The sequence below is a fragment of the Etheostoma cragini genome, chromosome 17 (assembly GCF_013103735.1).
Source record: "Etheostoma cragini isolate CJK2018 chromosome 17, CSU_Ecrag_1.0, whole genome shotgun sequence".
NCBI lineage: Eukaryota > Metazoa > Chordata > Actinopteri > Perciformes > Percidae > Etheostoma > Etheostoma cragini.
The window spans coordinates 24,401,800-24,419,691 of record NC_048423.1 but is presented as its reverse complement, the minus strand read 5'-3'; the positions used below and the strand labels follow the sequence as shown (position 1 = coordinate 24,419,691).

The window sequence follows — 17,892 nt, the reverse complement described above, 5'->3', positions numbered from 1 at the left end:
CAGGGGCATAAGTATACACCCCCCTATGTTAAAATACAGGGGCATAAGTATACACCCCCCTATGTTGAAATACAGGGGGCATAAGTATACACCCCCTATGTTAAATTCCCATAAAGGCAGGTAGAGATTAATTATTAAAGACCAGTTATTTCATGGATCAGGATACTATGCATCCCCCCATGGTGTTATTTCAGTTAGCCTAATAGCTGCTTTGATTTGCATTGAGAGATGATTTTATATGCATACCCCATGCCAATCTCTATGTATGCTGAAGGGTAAATGATGATGTACTTATGCCCCCTGTATTTTAAAAAAGAACATTTATCCATTTACGATATACTCATTCAGAAAGAAAATTGGTGTCCTTAATTGGTGTCCTTAAAGGTTGGATTTTTCTTATTTTTTTAATTAAGGCATTTATTTGTATTCCTCTTTTTAATCAACTTTAGCATGGGTGTCTAAACTTCTAATAATGAGATATAAACCTATCAACAAGACACAGCCTCCTGAAGTACGGTAGCTCCGTCAGTGGGGAGGGGAGTTGGGAACCAGAAGGTCGCTGGTTCAAGTCCCCATACTGACCAAAAGTCCAGATACCTCGGTCGGTACATGTATTGTCCCCTTAATAAAGTGTACATATGGCGGTGAACTTCAAAGACTCAACATTTCCAAAATACTAGAATAACTTTCTTCATAACGTACCTGGGTCCCTCCGCAAGCTGCAGCTGCTCGTGGTAGTCTTCATCCACCTGGCACATTGGGAAGCTAGCTAACGAGCTACCGAGCTACTGCTAATGTTAACAATGTTTTGTTAGCAGAAGCTCTATCACAATACAGTGTCACGTTCCGTCCGCGAGACTTATGTCTCGTTTTGAACTCATAGAGTATTCAAATGTTGTCACGAGGGGCGGCAACTCATCTGAAGCAACGTTGGGGAACACAAATTGATACTTACAGCTTCGCGTTTTTCATATATGTTACGATATATTGTTGTTAACTATTTAAATTCACTTTAATTCAGTAACAACTGTGCGCGTGTTTGGTGCCTGCATAGACAGTTAAAGAACGGGTGTCTGGTCTAAACATGGCACTTTTTGATGACGTGGATGATCTTCTTCTTTATGCTTTACGTTGCGTCACTGCCACCTGCTGGTACGGAGGTGGAGTCAAGGCTTCCCATATCAAAATAAGACATACTAAATTAAAACGATAACATAATAATATTAATTTTAAAAAAAAACAATAAAAAAAAAGTAAAAAATAAAAATATGTAAAAATTAAAATAAATAAATAAATTACATAAGTATAATGATAATAAGACCATAATAATAATAAGACAATAATAATAGTAAGACACATTGATCATATCCTGTCAAACAAGTGTTCCGAAATAAATATAGATAACACTATAACACTCTTGAACCTCTGTAAAATATCTCTTAGCCAGGATCTAAATTGAAATTTATAATTGTATTATTTTTTTAAATGTTGTATATTGTTTGATCCGGGACACTGATGAAATGTGAGGGGGGGGGGGGGTGTTACTGGCCAACATGCATCAGACTGGTCTGGAATATCAGAACAGCTGTAGTTAATTTGTTTGTTTGTGGTCTTGTGTGTCTTTTTTTAGTTTTACACATGTGGGTGCCTTTCTATGTGTGTGACATGTAAGTTATGGTTCTAATAGAAGATAATAGTTCTGTGATATAATCCATTTTGCGTAATGCTTTTGCCTTTTATGTTTAATTTATAGGGCAATAAAGACAGATTTTTGTAAACAAAATGTTTTTCTGAACATCAATGACATTCAAAACGGTGATAACTGAAACAGATATACAACACACCGTGTGTGTGTACACACATATGCATTGGAAACAGACCTAAGTACTACACAGATAATGTGTAGCACTCTTTCTTTTTATGGAAAAAAAATGCTATAAATCTATTCTGCGGCTTGACCTTTTGAACTATTCATGGCAAAAAACTTTTGTTGAACTCCGCTAACTCTCTTATTTTTTTCAATGATTTTTTAATGTAAAAAAAAGCCATAAATCCATTATGCGGCTCCACCTTTTGACCTATTAAAGGAAGTTTAAAAAAAGAAAAAAAAAAGAAAAGCTTTGTGCAATGTGTAAGAGGGTTAGTAGAGTTCAACAGTTGTGTTGAACTTCAACACAAGCGATTTGACATGGATTGGTCAAAAGGGCAAGCTGCACAATTGATTTATAACATTTATTAACACAGAAAAATACCTATACAGTAACAGTATGGAGTTTTTGGAAATATAAGCTTTGTGAAACGTGTAAGAGAGTTAAAAAAAAGCGATTTGACATGGATTGGTCAAAAGGGAAAGCTGCATAATAGACTTTACGAATGTGTCGAATTCCCAACGTCCAATATAAAACCGACTTCACTACAGTCGGTTGTTGTGGCTTCTCGTGATGTTCGGCAACGTTCGCTCTCGTTATTCGAACAGCGCTAATCTGACAACCAAGTGGATCCAGCGCTACATGTACTCCACGCGTAGATCTGCACGCCATGACGTTATAGCTTGTTTTGTTTTTTATTCAGGTCAACCTCGCGCTCAGCACAGCGCAGACGCTCGTGAGCGGGCTCTGCTCCCAATGTTTACCTCTCGAGCATGTCTCTGGCAGACAGGAAAAAGTAACGCTTTGGTTTATGGAAGCTATTATGTGATGGTTGGAAGGCCGTTATGTCTGTACGGCTAATGCACTAGCTAACAGTAGCTAAGCACATCTTCCTCTCTTGTTGTCGACAATTGTAGACCGTCTCGCGCTCCATGATGGCGATGTTTCGGAGCTTGGTCTCGGCGAGCACCCAGCTCCGCCAGCAGCAGCCGACCAGCGGCCCGGGCTCGCTGGCAGCCCCGGCGGAGGGCGTCGAGAGCCAGTTCTCCTGTCCCATCTGCCTGGAGGTCTACCACAAACCCGTCAGCATCGCCAGCTGTGCTCACACGTAAAGTCGCTACTTCTTCTTTGGTTGTGTCTTATTGTGTGTGGACATACCGCTTTTTCAAATTTTAATTGTGTAAATTTTTATAGCTACAGACAGCTGAATAGCTTTTCGGTTTATAGCTGAGTTCATTTGGCTTAATAATAATAATTCTTTCTGAAGCACTCAGTAGGCTATCCCAGCTAAGAATTTTGTTCCCCAAAACGTTCTGGGAACGTTCGTTTTTGGTTGCGGGAACGTTCCCTGAAGGTTTGGTTGTGTTTTGGTTGATCAGAAAGTTTCCTTAACGTTCTGGGAACGTTAATATTCGGTTTGATTCGAGATTACCTTTAGAGAACCATAAACTAACGTTCCCTAACGTTCCCTAAACGTTTTGTGTTAGTGGGGTATAAATGATCTGTCAGACAATGAGCGCCTACATCTGTCAATCATACACTTCCATCACTAAGATGGGCTTATAAAAACTAGATTTGAGACAACGTTAGTTTAGAAACAGTAAGGTTTTAATAGATTTATTTATTTATTTAACAAGAACAATGCTTATTCATCATGTTATAATGTCCCAGTTTCATGATTTGTTCATCAGAATCAGAGAAAGGTAGATTCCCACAATATGCCTACACTTAACGTTGGTCAATGGTGCAAACATAAAGAAAGAGACTAAAGAATAATCAATAAAATACTAAAAACAAATATGTACAGTACATACATAAGAACTGTTGCATAATACAAGAAACAAGAGGCTGAATGGGTTAAGTACAGAATGTGCAAAGAATAGGTCATATGTGCAATGGACAGATGTATATAGTAAGGTAAGTGAATATATATATATATATATATATATATATATATATATATATATATATATATATATATATATATATATATATATATATATATATTACACACACACTAATTATATGGGTGATAGTCTTTTAAAGGTTAGGGGAATTTAAAAAGGAACGTTCCCTGAATGTTAGGTTTGGTTGTGTTTTGGTTGATCGGAAAGTTTCCTTAACGTTCTGGGACCGTTGCTATTTGGTTACAGCGAACGTTTTCAGAACGTTCTCCTAACGTTCTCTAAAGGTGGAAACATTAGGGGAATGTTCTCCTAAGGTTCTGAGAACGTTTGCCGTAACCAAAAACTAACAACCAAACCTAACCTTAGGGAACGTTCCCGCAACCAAACACGAAGAACGTTCTGGAAACCAAAAATTGTTAGCTAGGTAGTGCAACGTTTACTAGCTGGGGGTGGGGTCGGGGGGGTTGGCCCTTGTGTTGTTCTTTGGGTCACCGGGACCCATCCTGCTGTCCCCGTGACACAAAAGACAACATAAGGGTTAAGAGACAGCACTGGCACATGTTTACACTCTAATGATATTAATATTAGAGAAACCTGGAGGGGGGTTCTATAGAGAAACCTGTAGGGGGAGGTCTATAGAGAAACCTGTAGGGCTGACTCTATAGAGAAACCTGTAGGGGGGCTCTATAGAGAAACCTGTAGGGGGAGGTCTATAAAGAAACCTGTAGGGCTGACTCTATAGAGAAACCTGTAGGTTGGAGCTCTAAAGAGAAGCCTGTAGGGGGAGGTCTATAGAGAAACCTGTAGGGCTGACTCTATAGAGAAACATGTAGGTTGGAGCTCTAAAGAGAAGCCTGTAGGGGGGCTCTATAGAGAAACCTATAGGGGGAGATCTATAGAGAAACCTGTGGGTTGGAGCTCTAAAGAGAAGCCTGTAGGGGGAGGTCTATAGAGAAACCTGTAGGGTTGACTCTATAGAGAAGCCTGTAGGGGGAGCTCTATAGAGAAACCTGGAGGGGGAGCTCTATAGAGAAACCTGTAGGGTTGACTCTATAGAGAAACCTGTAGTGGGAGCTCTATTGAGAAACCTGTAGGTGGAGGTCTATAGAGAAACCTCTAGGGGACGCTCTATAGAGAAACCTGTAGGCGGGGCTCTATAGACAAACCGAAGAAATAGCCAAAACTGCATAGCGGACCTTTAAGAGGACATCATTGCTAGAATAAAAACCTGACATCCGTTGGGTCTCTCACCAGCCAGATGTCCCTTCCTTCCATTGGGTCTCTCACACCCAGATGTCCCTCCCTTCCATTGGGTCTCTCACACCCAGATGTCCCTCCCTTCCATTGGGTCTCTCACACCCAGATGTCCCTCCCTTCTCGCTGTCTCTGCTAGGCTTCGCTTGGTTTAAAGAAACACAAACAAGCCAAAGCATTTTCTTTCGCCTATCCTAGAATGGATACCCAGTGTAGCCTGACCATGCTTGTGGGTACCTGGACATTCGGACCCTTTGCCGGACCGTACGCAGTAGCCTGACCTGCTCATGGGGACGTATGTTGTTCTGCCGTGGCTTGGTAGCATTGCATTTTCTCCGACTCATTTCCTGGTTCTCCTTTTCCATAAACAACATGAAATCAAGGAAAGGGGTTAACTTTTCCTGCTACATATTTCCCCCCGTGGTCAGAAAAGCGTAACTTTGGGTTTAACGTTGGGGTGTTTGAGCATCGGACACTTCATTTTCTGCATTCTGGTGAACGTTGCTGCACCAATTTATGGTGCAAATGTCTTTATTATGTAAAGGAAATTGTATACGTTTTTTTTGGGGGGGGGGGGGTATTACTCTGGCGAGTTTTGATAATTGGGTTGTAACCCCCCCTCCCCCCTCCCTTTAAATTATGCCTATGGCGAGCAGGTATGAACAGGGTGACGGGATGCGTGTTGAGAAAAGAGGAGTTCCGAAAAGTAATTGCACCATTTTTCACGATTTAGCAAAAAAGCACCACTTAGGGCCTCATCTAACCCTGACCCAAGCATATCTGGAGAACTTTTGGAACTATCAAAATTATTTTGATATCTTTTCGTTCACGAGGTTCCACCAAGACTACATGCAAAAATCCAAGCAGAGACACGTTATTCTTTATATATAATGAAATAATCCAGGCGTTAAGGAGTACCTTATTGCAACTGAAAAACTTTGAAATGCAAATACACAGTAGTGATGGAGCATTGCTGATAGATTGAATTCAAAGGAATAGATAACTCGTCAGTGCTCCGTGGACCAGCAGGACACACTGGGATGCCCCTCCCTTATAACATGTCCCCCCGTGCCGTTGGCTGTTCCAGGTTCTGTGGGGAGTGTCTTCAGCCATGTCTTCAGGTGACCTCGCCCCTATGCCCTCTCTGTCGTGTGCCCTTTGACCCCAAGAAAGTGGAGCGTTCCTCCAGTGTGGAGAAGCAGCTGGCCTCATACAAAGCCCCCTGCAGGGGCTGTGACAAGAAGGTAGGTCTCGACCATTCATTACCAAGGCCACATGACACCGAGGACACAGACTTTTGAAAAATTTCAATTTTCAACTTTCCAATATGGGTGTATTTTTATTATTTGGTACAGATCCTCATATTGGGACAACCTAGTACAGTTGACATACACTCATGTGAATATACAATTTATATTTGATTTCTTTAGCATTTACTGTTAAAAAAAAAAATGATTTATGTATTTATTTGAAAGTAATACCAAGTAACTGCATCAATGAAAATGTACATGCACAGAGTTGTATGAAGAGGGTGAGGATGAAGGAGGAATGATCAGTCGGTTACCAGCCAGATTATTCAAGTGATGATGGTCAATCAGTTAGATCTTCTATGAATATGGCAGCAAGTTGGTTTTATTGTGTGTCTGTGTGTGTGTGTGTGTGTGTGTGTGTGTGTGTGTGTGTGTGTGTGTTCTCAGGTGGCTCTGGTAAAGATGAGGTCTCACATTGCTTCCTGTTCTAAAGTACAGGAGCAGATAGCCAACTGTCCCAAGTTTGTCCCTGTACTCCCGACCTCCCAACCTATACCAAGGTACACACACACACACTTTGGCCACGTCCATGCTGAGTTGACTCAATCTGCACATGCAGTTTACATGCCAAAACAATGTTTGTCCACATAAGCATTTTTTTTCAATTATTTTCATTAATTCTCTCTTAAATGCCTCTACTTTTGAGAACAACCCGTATCTCTTTTTGTGCAGTTAACAACTACGGCTGCATGTCATTCCCCCCCCCTCTCTCCCTTTCCATGTCTTCACCTGCCCTGTCAAAATAAAGAGCAAAAATGCCCCGCAAAATCTAAAAAAATTAAAATAAAGACAAGGTGCTCACATGTTAATGTCCTGTGCACAAGTAGAATGTATTGATTATAATATACTTGACATGTTGCACATCTGCACACTAGTTACTACAAGCTTTTCATAATCCATGTCTTTATGTTTAATGTGTGTCCACTCATGTGCAGCAATATTCCAAACCGGTCAACATTTGCATGTCCGTTCTGTGGGGCCAGAAACTTGGACCAGCAGGAGCTGGTGAAGCACTGTATGGACAGCCACCGTAATGACCCTAATAAAGTGGTAAGAGACTACTCTGTCATATACTAGATTAATAACTCGGTTGATCCTAGATAGCTAGAAGTGCTTCCAATCAATATTTACTGCATGGACATTTTAAGAAACCCAGGAACCATTTCAGGTTATTTGGAGCTATGACACTGTAATCTAGTGTTATCAGGCTGGTTGGCGAGAAGGACCCAACGGTTCTAGTAGTTCCCTCCAGAACAAGCAATAGTGCGACAGTCGCGAGGAAAGACTCCCCTTTGGGAAGAAACCTCGGACAGACCCAGACCCAGAACCAGACCCAGAACCAGGCTCTAGGTACGCGGTGTCTGACGGGCCGGTTGGGGTTAGAATGAAAAGTAGAAATAACAGTCCCAAAAAAATAGTAGTTTGTAGTAGTTCTTTGTAGTAGTTCATGGCATAGCAGGGCACTGTGGGGCGTTACAAGGCACTGGTGACTACACATACAGTGATGGCCTCCGGGTACTCATCTTCCAGCCGTCTGGTCCACCTTAACCGGGGCAGTTTACAGTAGTGGAAGGGGTAGGTTGAGATGAGACTGCACCGCTTCACCGCCCTACTTAACCCTCATGTTGTCCTCGGTCAAATTTGACCCATTTTCAGTTTTTTTATCACAAAAAGTAGGCCTTTGAAATAAGCGTTGAAAATGTCAACATTAGAAATATCAAATAACTTTGGATAAACATAAAAAAAAGCAGTCACAACATTGAAAAAGTGGAGAAAATGTTGGAAAAAGCGATAATTGTTGAGGAGAAAACACAAGGGTTCAGATCTGAGCTGGTGTGTGGTTGTGTTGAGGTAGCGGAGGTGCAGTGCCCCCCCCGTTTAAGGTGATGGATCCTGTTCTAGGATGTGATGTGGATGGGGGAAAAGTAGGTCCAGACGTAGCAGGGCAGCTGTTGGACCCACTTAAGCCCAGATCAGGATCTCATAATTACGAGAAAAGTACAAATGAATCTACATATTTGTGAATACTGATTTTTATTTTGTGTATTTGTTGACTTCACATTCAGAAAACTAGTGTCAGAAAATGTTGTATGAGTAAAAAAAAAAGGATGACATACAGGTTTTGGTTCTTTAAGTTGTAGTGTTTTTAACCATGGCCCTTTTTATCTTCATAGTAACTAAACCTGGCTGTGTGGTTGTGTCTCCAGGTGTGTCCGGTGTGCTCAGCCATGCCGTGGGGGGACCCCAGCTATAAGAGCTCCAACTTCCTCCAGCATCTCCTCCACAGACACAAGTTCTCTTATGACACCTTTGTTGTAGGTCCATAGCTGTCATGGTGGTTTGTCTTTTGAAATAGTATGTCTAACTTCTACTTCAAGGAAGTCAAATATAAAATTTAAAAAAAAATGGTAAAACATGGTCCCTCATTTCCTCTTGAGAGGTATCACTCCATGTAGATGCTCTTTGGAGATTCCCAAAGTACTGAGTACTAGGTCCTGCTTTATCACAGGGTCCTGAGGCCTTATGATGTCTTATTGCACCAAATTGTTTTCAAAAGTGGCAATTTTTCAAACCATAAATGTATGTATGTGTGTGTGTGTGTGTGTGTGTGTGTGTGTGTGTGTGTGTGTGTGTGCACACCGCATTTCATGAACTGTCTATCCAATCTACTTTAGTTTCCTGTGTACCAAATAACCTCGGCATTTAGAATTTGACAGCATTGGATTTGGATATAAATGATGTATCAACTATGACTTAAACTAAACGACTAAACTGAAACAACCTTTTCCCTCATCTAGAGGATGGAAAACAAAACAAACAGGGTTACCATAACGCTGGCTCTTCCGTGCCATACCCTTCACAAAAAAAGGCCTGCTTCATTTCACTCAGAGCATTTCAAGGCATTTTTACGTGACTAAATATCAAACAAAAGCCAGACGCTACATAGTATTAAGTTGCTGTGTGCTGTGAATTTAGACCGTTTAATAATTCATTTTACCTAAACTTCTGTGCTGGCTTGATGACTAGTTTCCACACACTCTACACAACTACAACATGTAGTGTTTAGGTGTTGCAGATGACTTAATGTTAATTTGGAATTAGTTGAGCGACTCTCCGATGTTTCCATGTACTACCTGGCAACTGCAGAAGTACCCCTGGTTGGGAATCCCTGCCTTACATAATGGAAGTTGGATTAGGGTTCCATTGTGTGCTTTGCGGTGACTAGTAGCTGTTGCTTTTTGTGTTTTGTCAGGACTACAGCATTGATGAGGAAGCAGCGCTGCAGGCAGCTCTGGCACTGTCACTGGCTGAAAACTGACAACCAATCACACCACAACCCTCCTGTCACCGTGAGAACCATCGACCATGCCACTCTCGTCCCTCTGCACTGCTGCTGTACCTCACGTCTCAGAAGATATCATCCGGGCAACAGACACAGCCGACCCCGCCAGGTTCACGCAGTCTACAGAAAGCCACATCGCAGAGGAGTCCAGCCACGTTTGGATTTGGTGATAAGCTTGCTTCCTTTTTTTGGTTTTTCCTTGGGTAGCGGGACAGCCAGTTTGCTACGCTACAGACCAAAAGCAGTCGGCATGTGTCTTCACTGCTTCATTTGATTCGATGATTTGAAGATAAAACACTTTGTGGGCTTGGAATGGATCCAGTGGGCGGGTTCGTAGTTGAGACCACCTTAACCGAAAACAAGACGTCACCAAGACCAGAGTGTATCGAGACCAAGAAAAGACAGAGTCAAGACTTGCGCCAGAGCTTCTTCTCCTGGCTCCCACATTCATTGTCTTGGGAGTGATTGTAGAGGGGGGGGGGGTTACGATAACTTATAGATATAAGTCAGGGTATTGGTTGGATTTGCAAGTTTTAACACAGACCTTAATCAGACAGTGCACAGGCAGCTTAGCGAAATCCCAGCAGTTGTGGTCTTGGCTGGCCTTGAAATAAAATCCAGAGGTCTTGAGACCAAGACTGATATCGAGTACCTACATAATCTACGTTAAAATGCCAATCTCCAGCTTGGAAAGAGTGCATCCACTCACGGCTTCGGATTATCTGGACCACCCCAGCATGAAGGGCTACCTCCGTTAAACAAATGTCTTGTGTGTGAGTGTGAAAGATCCTGAAGCCTGCTGACTCCTAAAGCCTCATCAGTGGCCATCAGTCACTTGCAGGCAGTTCCTTATCGCTGGTACTCACTGTGAATAACGTGTTCTACAGATTGGTGTGCAGTGAGCAAGTCTGAACAGGCACTTTGTTTTTTGAGGAGTTAACATACAGTAACTTGCACACAAGGGCTAATTAGGAAGTATTTTGCAAAGGTACAACACTGAATAAAATACAATGAATAAATAGCTCCTCTAGTCATCTCCACAAATGGATGCAAGTGCTTTAGAGTTGTGTGTTTTGTATTTTGCACTTAACTGTTAAAACAAATTCATAGAAGTCAGAAACTTAGGTTTCTTGACCATAAAAGCAACAGAAGAGTTCATGTTGTTGTTCAAGACGGAAGTAGTTCAAGACTGAGCTTCTCAAAGTGTGGTTGCATGCTAACACCTGCAACGGTACGTACTGTCCATGGCAGCGTCTAATGGTCATGGTCAGTAGGTTAGAGCAGTGGTTCTCAACCTGGGGTTCAGACCCCCAAGAGGGTCGCAAGAAGATTTCTGGGGCTCGACAGATAGTCAAAAAAGAAAAGAAAAACATTCTATACTGGGGAATGTTTTTTACATTCTGTGTGAGTTTGGTACCTGGAATGCAGAAAAGGGTGTGAAGGTGGGTCGGGTAGAGAAGAAGAACACCAACTTCATTATGTTGAGTGGTAAAAGGTTTAGAACCACTGGGTTAGAGGACGGTTCCAGAGCCTCATGCACGGAGAGGCTAAAAGTCCCTGGATTTCTGAATGCATCATGCTCCTCCCATTACCTGGGCTTCTAGTTTCACTGCGGTAACCTGGATGTTTGTGCTGCTGCACACTGCCACGCTGGCTCTCTTGAACTTCATGTGGGGGTTATGAATATTCTCCCTGACAGCACAGAAGCACAGACTGACAGTTGTCCTATTAATAGCAACAACTGATTGCATTTCACTAGGGATGTAGCAATGCACCGCGAATTGGTTAAAAAAACTATATAGATCCATATGAACAGGAATTTATTATTCAGGGCTTTGAATTCTTATAAGTTAGGGGTTTTATATTTCCATATATTTTACTGTTATTTTGTATGCACACACAAATGGAACTTTTTAAATAAACCACTTAAGAAACAAAATACACATTTCTAAGATGAAGGACTTAACTCCTCAGATTTCATCAGCTGGAGGTATGAGTTGGTCTGGCGGCTGATGGATCTCGGTGATGAACTCAAACTGTGTTGAGGTTTATGATATCGGTAGGTCAGATGGCTGGCGGAGGGTCAACCCAACTAGCTCGCTATTGTTAATGAGCTCAACCTTCTCGGTCCCGTTACGGCCCGCTTTGCACCTCCGGCTGCACCACACCACCAACTCTCATCCATCTTCACTGGCTCCCAATTAAGTCCCGCATCACATTAAAATCCTCCTTCTCACCTACAAATCCCTCCATGCCCCTGGCCCCTCAATACCTCTCCAACACCCAATATAGTCTAGAGCCTGTCCTAGCCTCTTAGCCCTGTCTATAACCAAAACACACACACACACACACACACAGACTCAAACTCCAATGGGAGCAGCATCCGTTTTTTGATCGTTTTTTAGACTAACCCATTACTCTTGTAAAAGGATTGAATTCATCATTCAATGCATTTCAGTCTCTTGTGTCATCTTGTGACATCTATGATGTCAATATAATAATGTATATAACATACACTAATAGTAATATAATAATATTATTTCCTATATTTTCCGAGCACATTTACACATACGAGGAATGTATGTTCCTTACTGATTAGGAGCAGTGGGCAGCTATAGTTCAGCACCCCTGGGACAACTTCAGTTGTAATACCGTGTTGAACTGGTTCCAAATGTTTAAACGATAAACTGGTATTTTAGTCATAATTCTGACATGGCAACACCAAATGGAGGCTTCCCAAGATATGATATAAACGAGTCGTAGCTTGAGGACAACAGAAGAGACCTTAAACTACCGTTTTTTCACCCCGGACCCTATTTTGCGGCGAAACAAGCTACAATGTAAGTTAATAGGGTTATTGTCCAGCTTGTATTTACCTTCAGAAAAGTGCTTGTTTTGCCGCTAACAGACCCAGATTCATAATCTAAGTGTGTGAAAACATTTTGGAAAGAATCCCTACAGAGATAGAGCTCTAAAACCTCTTTGAGACCTTTCTGTTTAACCACAAACAGCTCTAAAGTCGCTAGTGCTAAACCCACCAGACTCCATTTAAAAAAGCAATACTTTTAGCGTGTATAGAGCCAACCTATTGTCACATGTAAATCTAACTGTCTTTATTTCAACCAAAACTTGGTTGTTGAGTTCTGATGATTGGAAAAGTGGACAGACGACCCAATACGGCTTTTCATAGTTTTGTTTTGTTTCTGTCGACTTTGAATGAAGTGTATTTTAAGAAGCTAAAATTACAGTTTATTAACATTGAGTCTGGTGAGTTTAACACAATTTTGAAGGTGTTTTTATGTTTAATAAAAGGATCTTACTCTTTAAAAGAAAGATGAACCTTCTTGGAAATCCTTTCCACAATGTTGTCAGACACTTTATTTATATATTAAATATTAAAAACAAGCACTTTTGAGAAGGTAAACAAGCTGCACAATCCTCCTTGCTTACCTTGTAGCTTGTTTCACTGCTGCCGACTCCAGAGATCTCTCTTAATACTGGACCACTGTCAAAGATGGTTGTTCCCAGTCCTTCAGTCAGGCCCTCAGACACAAACGTGGGAAAATAGGGTCTAGGTTGAAAAAAATAAAAAAACGATAGTTACCCTTTAAATCTGACACATTTCAAAGCATCACGAGTAGCTTCAACAGATCAAAGTGCACCAAATGAATTTGTCATGTCGTTACAATAAAAAAAGTCAGACAGTTTAAATTTGATATTGTGAACATTGTACTTACCAACATTTCTTTCTACCACATTGGTCTGTAGATAGTTAGTAGTAAAAATTAGGAAGGATGGTATTGCTGGGTACTGCTATCTGCTTCTTTGACTATTGATACAAAGGAATATTTTTATGATCCATCGGCCAAGATAGAGAATAAAAAAAGATATATATTTTGGAAAATGTTTGCATTTCAAACCATTTGACTATCATGACCATGATATGTGTCTGCAAGCTTTCTGGGACGATGAAGTTGATTTACAAACTTGACAAACACACACACACACACACACACAGCACTAGAGAGGAGACTAGCATAGATGTTTGCTATAGTGTAACCAATAGATGGCAGTCCTTATCCAGATATGCTGAGTATTACGAGCCATACTGAAAAACACATACGGAGGTCATGCTCTGGATGGAGCCCGGTTCTGAAGAAAGTAGAACCGGGTTCCATGAGTCATCACTTTAAATCATTACCATTTCTTATATAAGAACCTCAATTCTTTTTGAATGTTTTTGCTATTCAATTTCTTTGCTGAGAATGAAAAAAAGATCTTGTGAATTGTTACAGGAGTTTGAAGTTATTAGAAAATGTAACAGTAGTTTTTTTTTTTGTGTGTGACAAAAAAATGATATTTGTTAAATGAGTACTTCTATCTACATGGACAGCATGTGCCATTTCTTTCTGTCGATGATGTTTTTGTGGTCAAATCATTTGAAGTGAGTGGGAATGCTCTTCATGCAACACCAGAGCTGACATTCAGGGAAGGCCGTGTGAGAGAAATGAAATCGGGATGAATGGTTAAAGGTGAGATCAGCTGATGAACTTGGTCTTGTGAGGGTTAAAACTACTTTGCATTGTCAATACAGATTTATATTCTTAAACGATTCCAATTACATTTTTCCAATTGATTAAAATGTAACTAACCAACATTAGGGCCTATGTTTGTTGGGTTTTTGGGCACTTACATATTTGGAAGTGCCATGTCAGATAAATCAGATCCTTCTCTCAAGTCAACTTTATTGATATAGCTCAATGTCACAAGTCCCCAGTTTTTATAAAAACTTAAACTATCCACAGTCTGTAAAGACAGATGACGACTGCAAAGACACACACACACACACACACACACACATACATACACGCAGGCACGCACGCACGCACACACACTCTCTCTCTCTCAAACACACACACTCACTCAATCACACAAACACACACATGCACACACTCACTCACACACAGACACTCACTCACTCACACATACACACCCTCTTCCAGTCGTGGTGGAAAAAGAGGCGGGGGTGTAGTGGCTTGGTTTGCCATAGTTGGAAGTGTTAGCACCTCTCGAGCTCCTTTTCCACAGCGAGTGCACAAACATACCCCGCTCCATCTCTCCTCTCCGTGATAAATCACCCATTCTTCTCTCTCTTCACCCATAGAAAAATGACGCTAATGACGGCATTGCTGAGTGTGCCCCATGTGGAATAGATGTTGTCATATATTATAATTTGACCACATGGTCGCTGTATATTTTGTGCGTACCTGGAGGATTAAAAGATATACCCAACTATCCCTAACCCATATGTTCAAACTCAAAATATGCAAAAATCTGCTTTATGAGCAGCAAAACTCATTCCATGTTTTCAGGTCACGTTTTAGGCTGATGAACCTCTGGCATTCATAATTTATGTTAGAGGTTATCTTGCAAAGGAAGGCTTCCAAGACTATTCAATTCAATTTTATTTATGGTATCAGTTCATAACAAGAGACACTTCTGGAGACACTTTACATATAGAGTAGGTCCAGACCACATTCCAGAATTTACAAGGGCCCAACAGTTCTAGTAGTTTCCTCCAGAGCAAGCAACAGTGCGACTACAATATTCGGAGTACACAGGTTGTTTACTAAATAATATTTTGGTTATGGGAAGTTAATTAAAAACTGGGACCTTCTTGACTTGCTAAATTATCTTTTAAACTAATGAACAAAACGTATTTTGTCTTTCCCCGTTCACTCCCGTTCATATTTTTCCCAAATTAAGGTCCAAGGGCGGTTTATGCCGTGGGGGGAAACAAACCATTCTAATGAGCTTAGACCGTGTTAGCGGTTCATCTTTAACCTGTTTCATATTTACAATTGTTTATTTACTTGGGCCAATGCCAACAAGGTAAAAACCAAATCCTGATCTACTGCAGCACCGGGGCAATCGCGTGGAACCCAAAGGATAAAGACTAGGGGGAATAGATATTTTCCCCCCACAGCGACTAATAGCGACCAAAAAGTCCACGTTAAAAATAAATAAGAATTTCAAAAAAATATTCATATACTGTATTTTCCGTTGAATATTTTTTAAAGAGTTACGTCTTCAATAGGAGCCTGGAGCTCAGAGCTACAGACAGACAGAGAACGTATTGAGAGAGGGTTTGGGACTTTATATGGGATTTGTTGATAATTAATACTATACTCCATAAAGACCTGGTTGATACTTGAAAACACAAACAAGTCCCACATGTTAACCAAGTAAAGATCACAGAACATTAAATAAAAGAAATGCCGGGCAGGCCTTGCATGGCCACACACCTTCAATTGTTAAAATGTTATGCTTACGCAATGAATCAGAATCCTATTTATTGCCAAGTAAGTCCTTACAATAAATCTGCCTTGTAAGTACAAGAAGCAAAAACTCTGATTCTGAATGATAACTTTAAAAGTCAACATTCGCGTCACTATGATTCATAAAGCGTTAAACACAACCTTACATGCCCCCCCCCCCCAGCTTCCCCTCATCTGACTTCCCCACAGCATCTGACCTTCTTCATCCTTCAACCCTAATTAGCACACACAAGTACACACCCTGCTGCACACATTGGCAGATGTCTTGGTAACAAGTGTAAGTGTCATTTGCAGGGCATCAGAGGCCTGCAGCGAGGGACTTTATGGAAACACTCACACACCCACTGTGGAAAATACCAATGTAATCTGATTGCCATCATGTCTATTACTTCCCTTACCTATCACCCACACACACACAGTACCCATTGGCCTAATATTGTAGCCTTAAAATAGTCCTCGTGTCTTGACAGCAGCTAAATGCGGCGTCGCTGTCTTGTATTACTGACACACTGTGAGATGGAGAGCTGCCCTCATGCCTAATATAACAGCTTTCCATGTATTTATAGGCCTGCAGGGAGTCAGAATAGCATCTGTGTGTATTGAAAATGAAGCTGGCTGACTGGTTGGGAAGATTTAGACCGTGTTCCACCGACTGTTACTGTCCATAGCATTCCATTACATCATAACAGAACCATCCTGGGGGGCAAACAACAGGTGCTCAGATTGGTAGTACAGGTGCAGGGCAGGGCAAGTGTTTGCAGCATTGTGACAGCAAGTCATCTATCTGTGCTGCTGGTGGAAAAACTTTCATCATTTTTATTTTTTACTTACATGCTGCCATTAGGACATCTCATAAGATCGCACATCAGTTTCCATTTGAATGCAGACGCTTCCCAGGTTGACCTCAGATGTGACCCTCATACTTAAAATCTCTTATGAATTCTCTAGAGGACATTCATAACCGGATTAAACGTTATCCAGCAAGCATAAACAGGGCTTTGCATTCATTGGTATTATTATTTTGACTTATCCTACTTCTGTTGTTGTTTGGACGCCTACTGAACTTATGCACACGTAGCTACAAAAACATTCAATGAGGACATAATGGGACATGTTCAACTTTTTCTACAATTTTTACTTTTTAAATATCTATTTTCCCAATGAAACCCAGGAGAGAGGATCTTCAAATCTTCTTAAACTTACTCCACTGTGGGTGCCCAGGTAGCTCAGTCGGTAGAGCGGGCGCCCACGTATACAGGGTTACTTAATAATGCAGCAGCCCAGGATTCGACTCCGACCTGTGGCCCTTTATCGCATGTCATACCCCCCCCCCCCCACTTCTCCAGCTGTCCTGTCAATTAAGGCCAAAAATGCCCAAAATATGAATGTACCCAAGTTGAACTTTCATATAAACGCATAATCATTTTGATGCTTTAAAGTTGAGTTTTACAGCCTTCTTTAACTCTGTGCTCCAATAGTTTCCAATTAACATGTATTGGATTATGTTTCATTTTCTTGCCAATGGTGTTGATAGATAATCATACGTTAGTAAATTAAGCCTGACTAACTAATGCAGCAAGGGCTTTATGACTACACAGCACTTTATAATGGTTGGATTCCTGTCAAGAGACGACAGTGTCTCACACTCCAAGAAATAAGTGTGTAAAATAACAGAAAAGCTTAGTCCAGTATTTCATAAAAAATGGAAATTATGTGTGTAGCTCCAGTTAAAATACAGAACATTTTGTCAGTTCTTTCTAAAATTGTCTCATACAAAGCTGCTCAGTTAGTAAACTTCTGGAAACGTTTAAAAGCGTCAAAAAGCTTAGAAAGAAAAGCAACAAAAATCTAAAAATGACAACGTGGACTTCT

The 17,892-nt window shown here is 41.0% G+C and overlaps 2 protein-coding genes across 3 annotated transcripts in view; one reads left to right on the top strand and one right to left on the bottom strand.

Annotated features, from left to right (window-relative positions):
• Positions 1-1,065, bottom strand: part of ctu2 (cytosolic thiouridylase subunit 2 homolog (S. pombe)) — a 10,961-nt gene extending 9,896 nt beyond the window's left edge. The window contains exon 1 of the mRNA XM_034898187.1: positions 703-1,065. Coding sequence (XP_034754078.1) covers positions 703-758 — 56 coding nt within the window. The 5' untranslated portion in view covers positions 759-1,065. The remainder of the gene's footprint in view (positions 1-702) is intronic.
• A 1,372-nt stretch (positions 1,066-2,437) lies between these two features.
• On the top strand, positions 2,438-11,847 carry LOC117960357 (E3 ubiquitin-protein ligase RNF166). 2 transcript variants are annotated; one of them, XM_034898199.1, is made up of 8 exons: positions 2,438-2,664; positions 2,786-2,976; positions 6,117-6,273; positions 6,727-6,839; positions 7,275-7,389; positions 8,547-8,654; positions 9,593-10,274; positions 10,306-11,847. In XM_034898199.1, the coding sequence occupies exons 2-7, from the start codon at positions 2,801-2,803 to the stop codon at positions 9,656-9,658; spliced, it is 735 nt and encodes a 244-aa protein (XP_034754090.1). In that variant the 5' UTR covers positions 2,438-2,664; positions 2,786-2,800; the 3' UTR covers positions 9,659-10,274; positions 10,306-11,847. The 2 variants fall into 2 exon arrangements, with proteins under 2 accessions (XP_034754090.1, XP_034754089.1); XM_034898198.1 differs by having other exon boundaries at positions 2,440-2,976.
• The last annotated feature ends 6,045 nt before the right edge of the window (positions 11,848-17,892 follow it).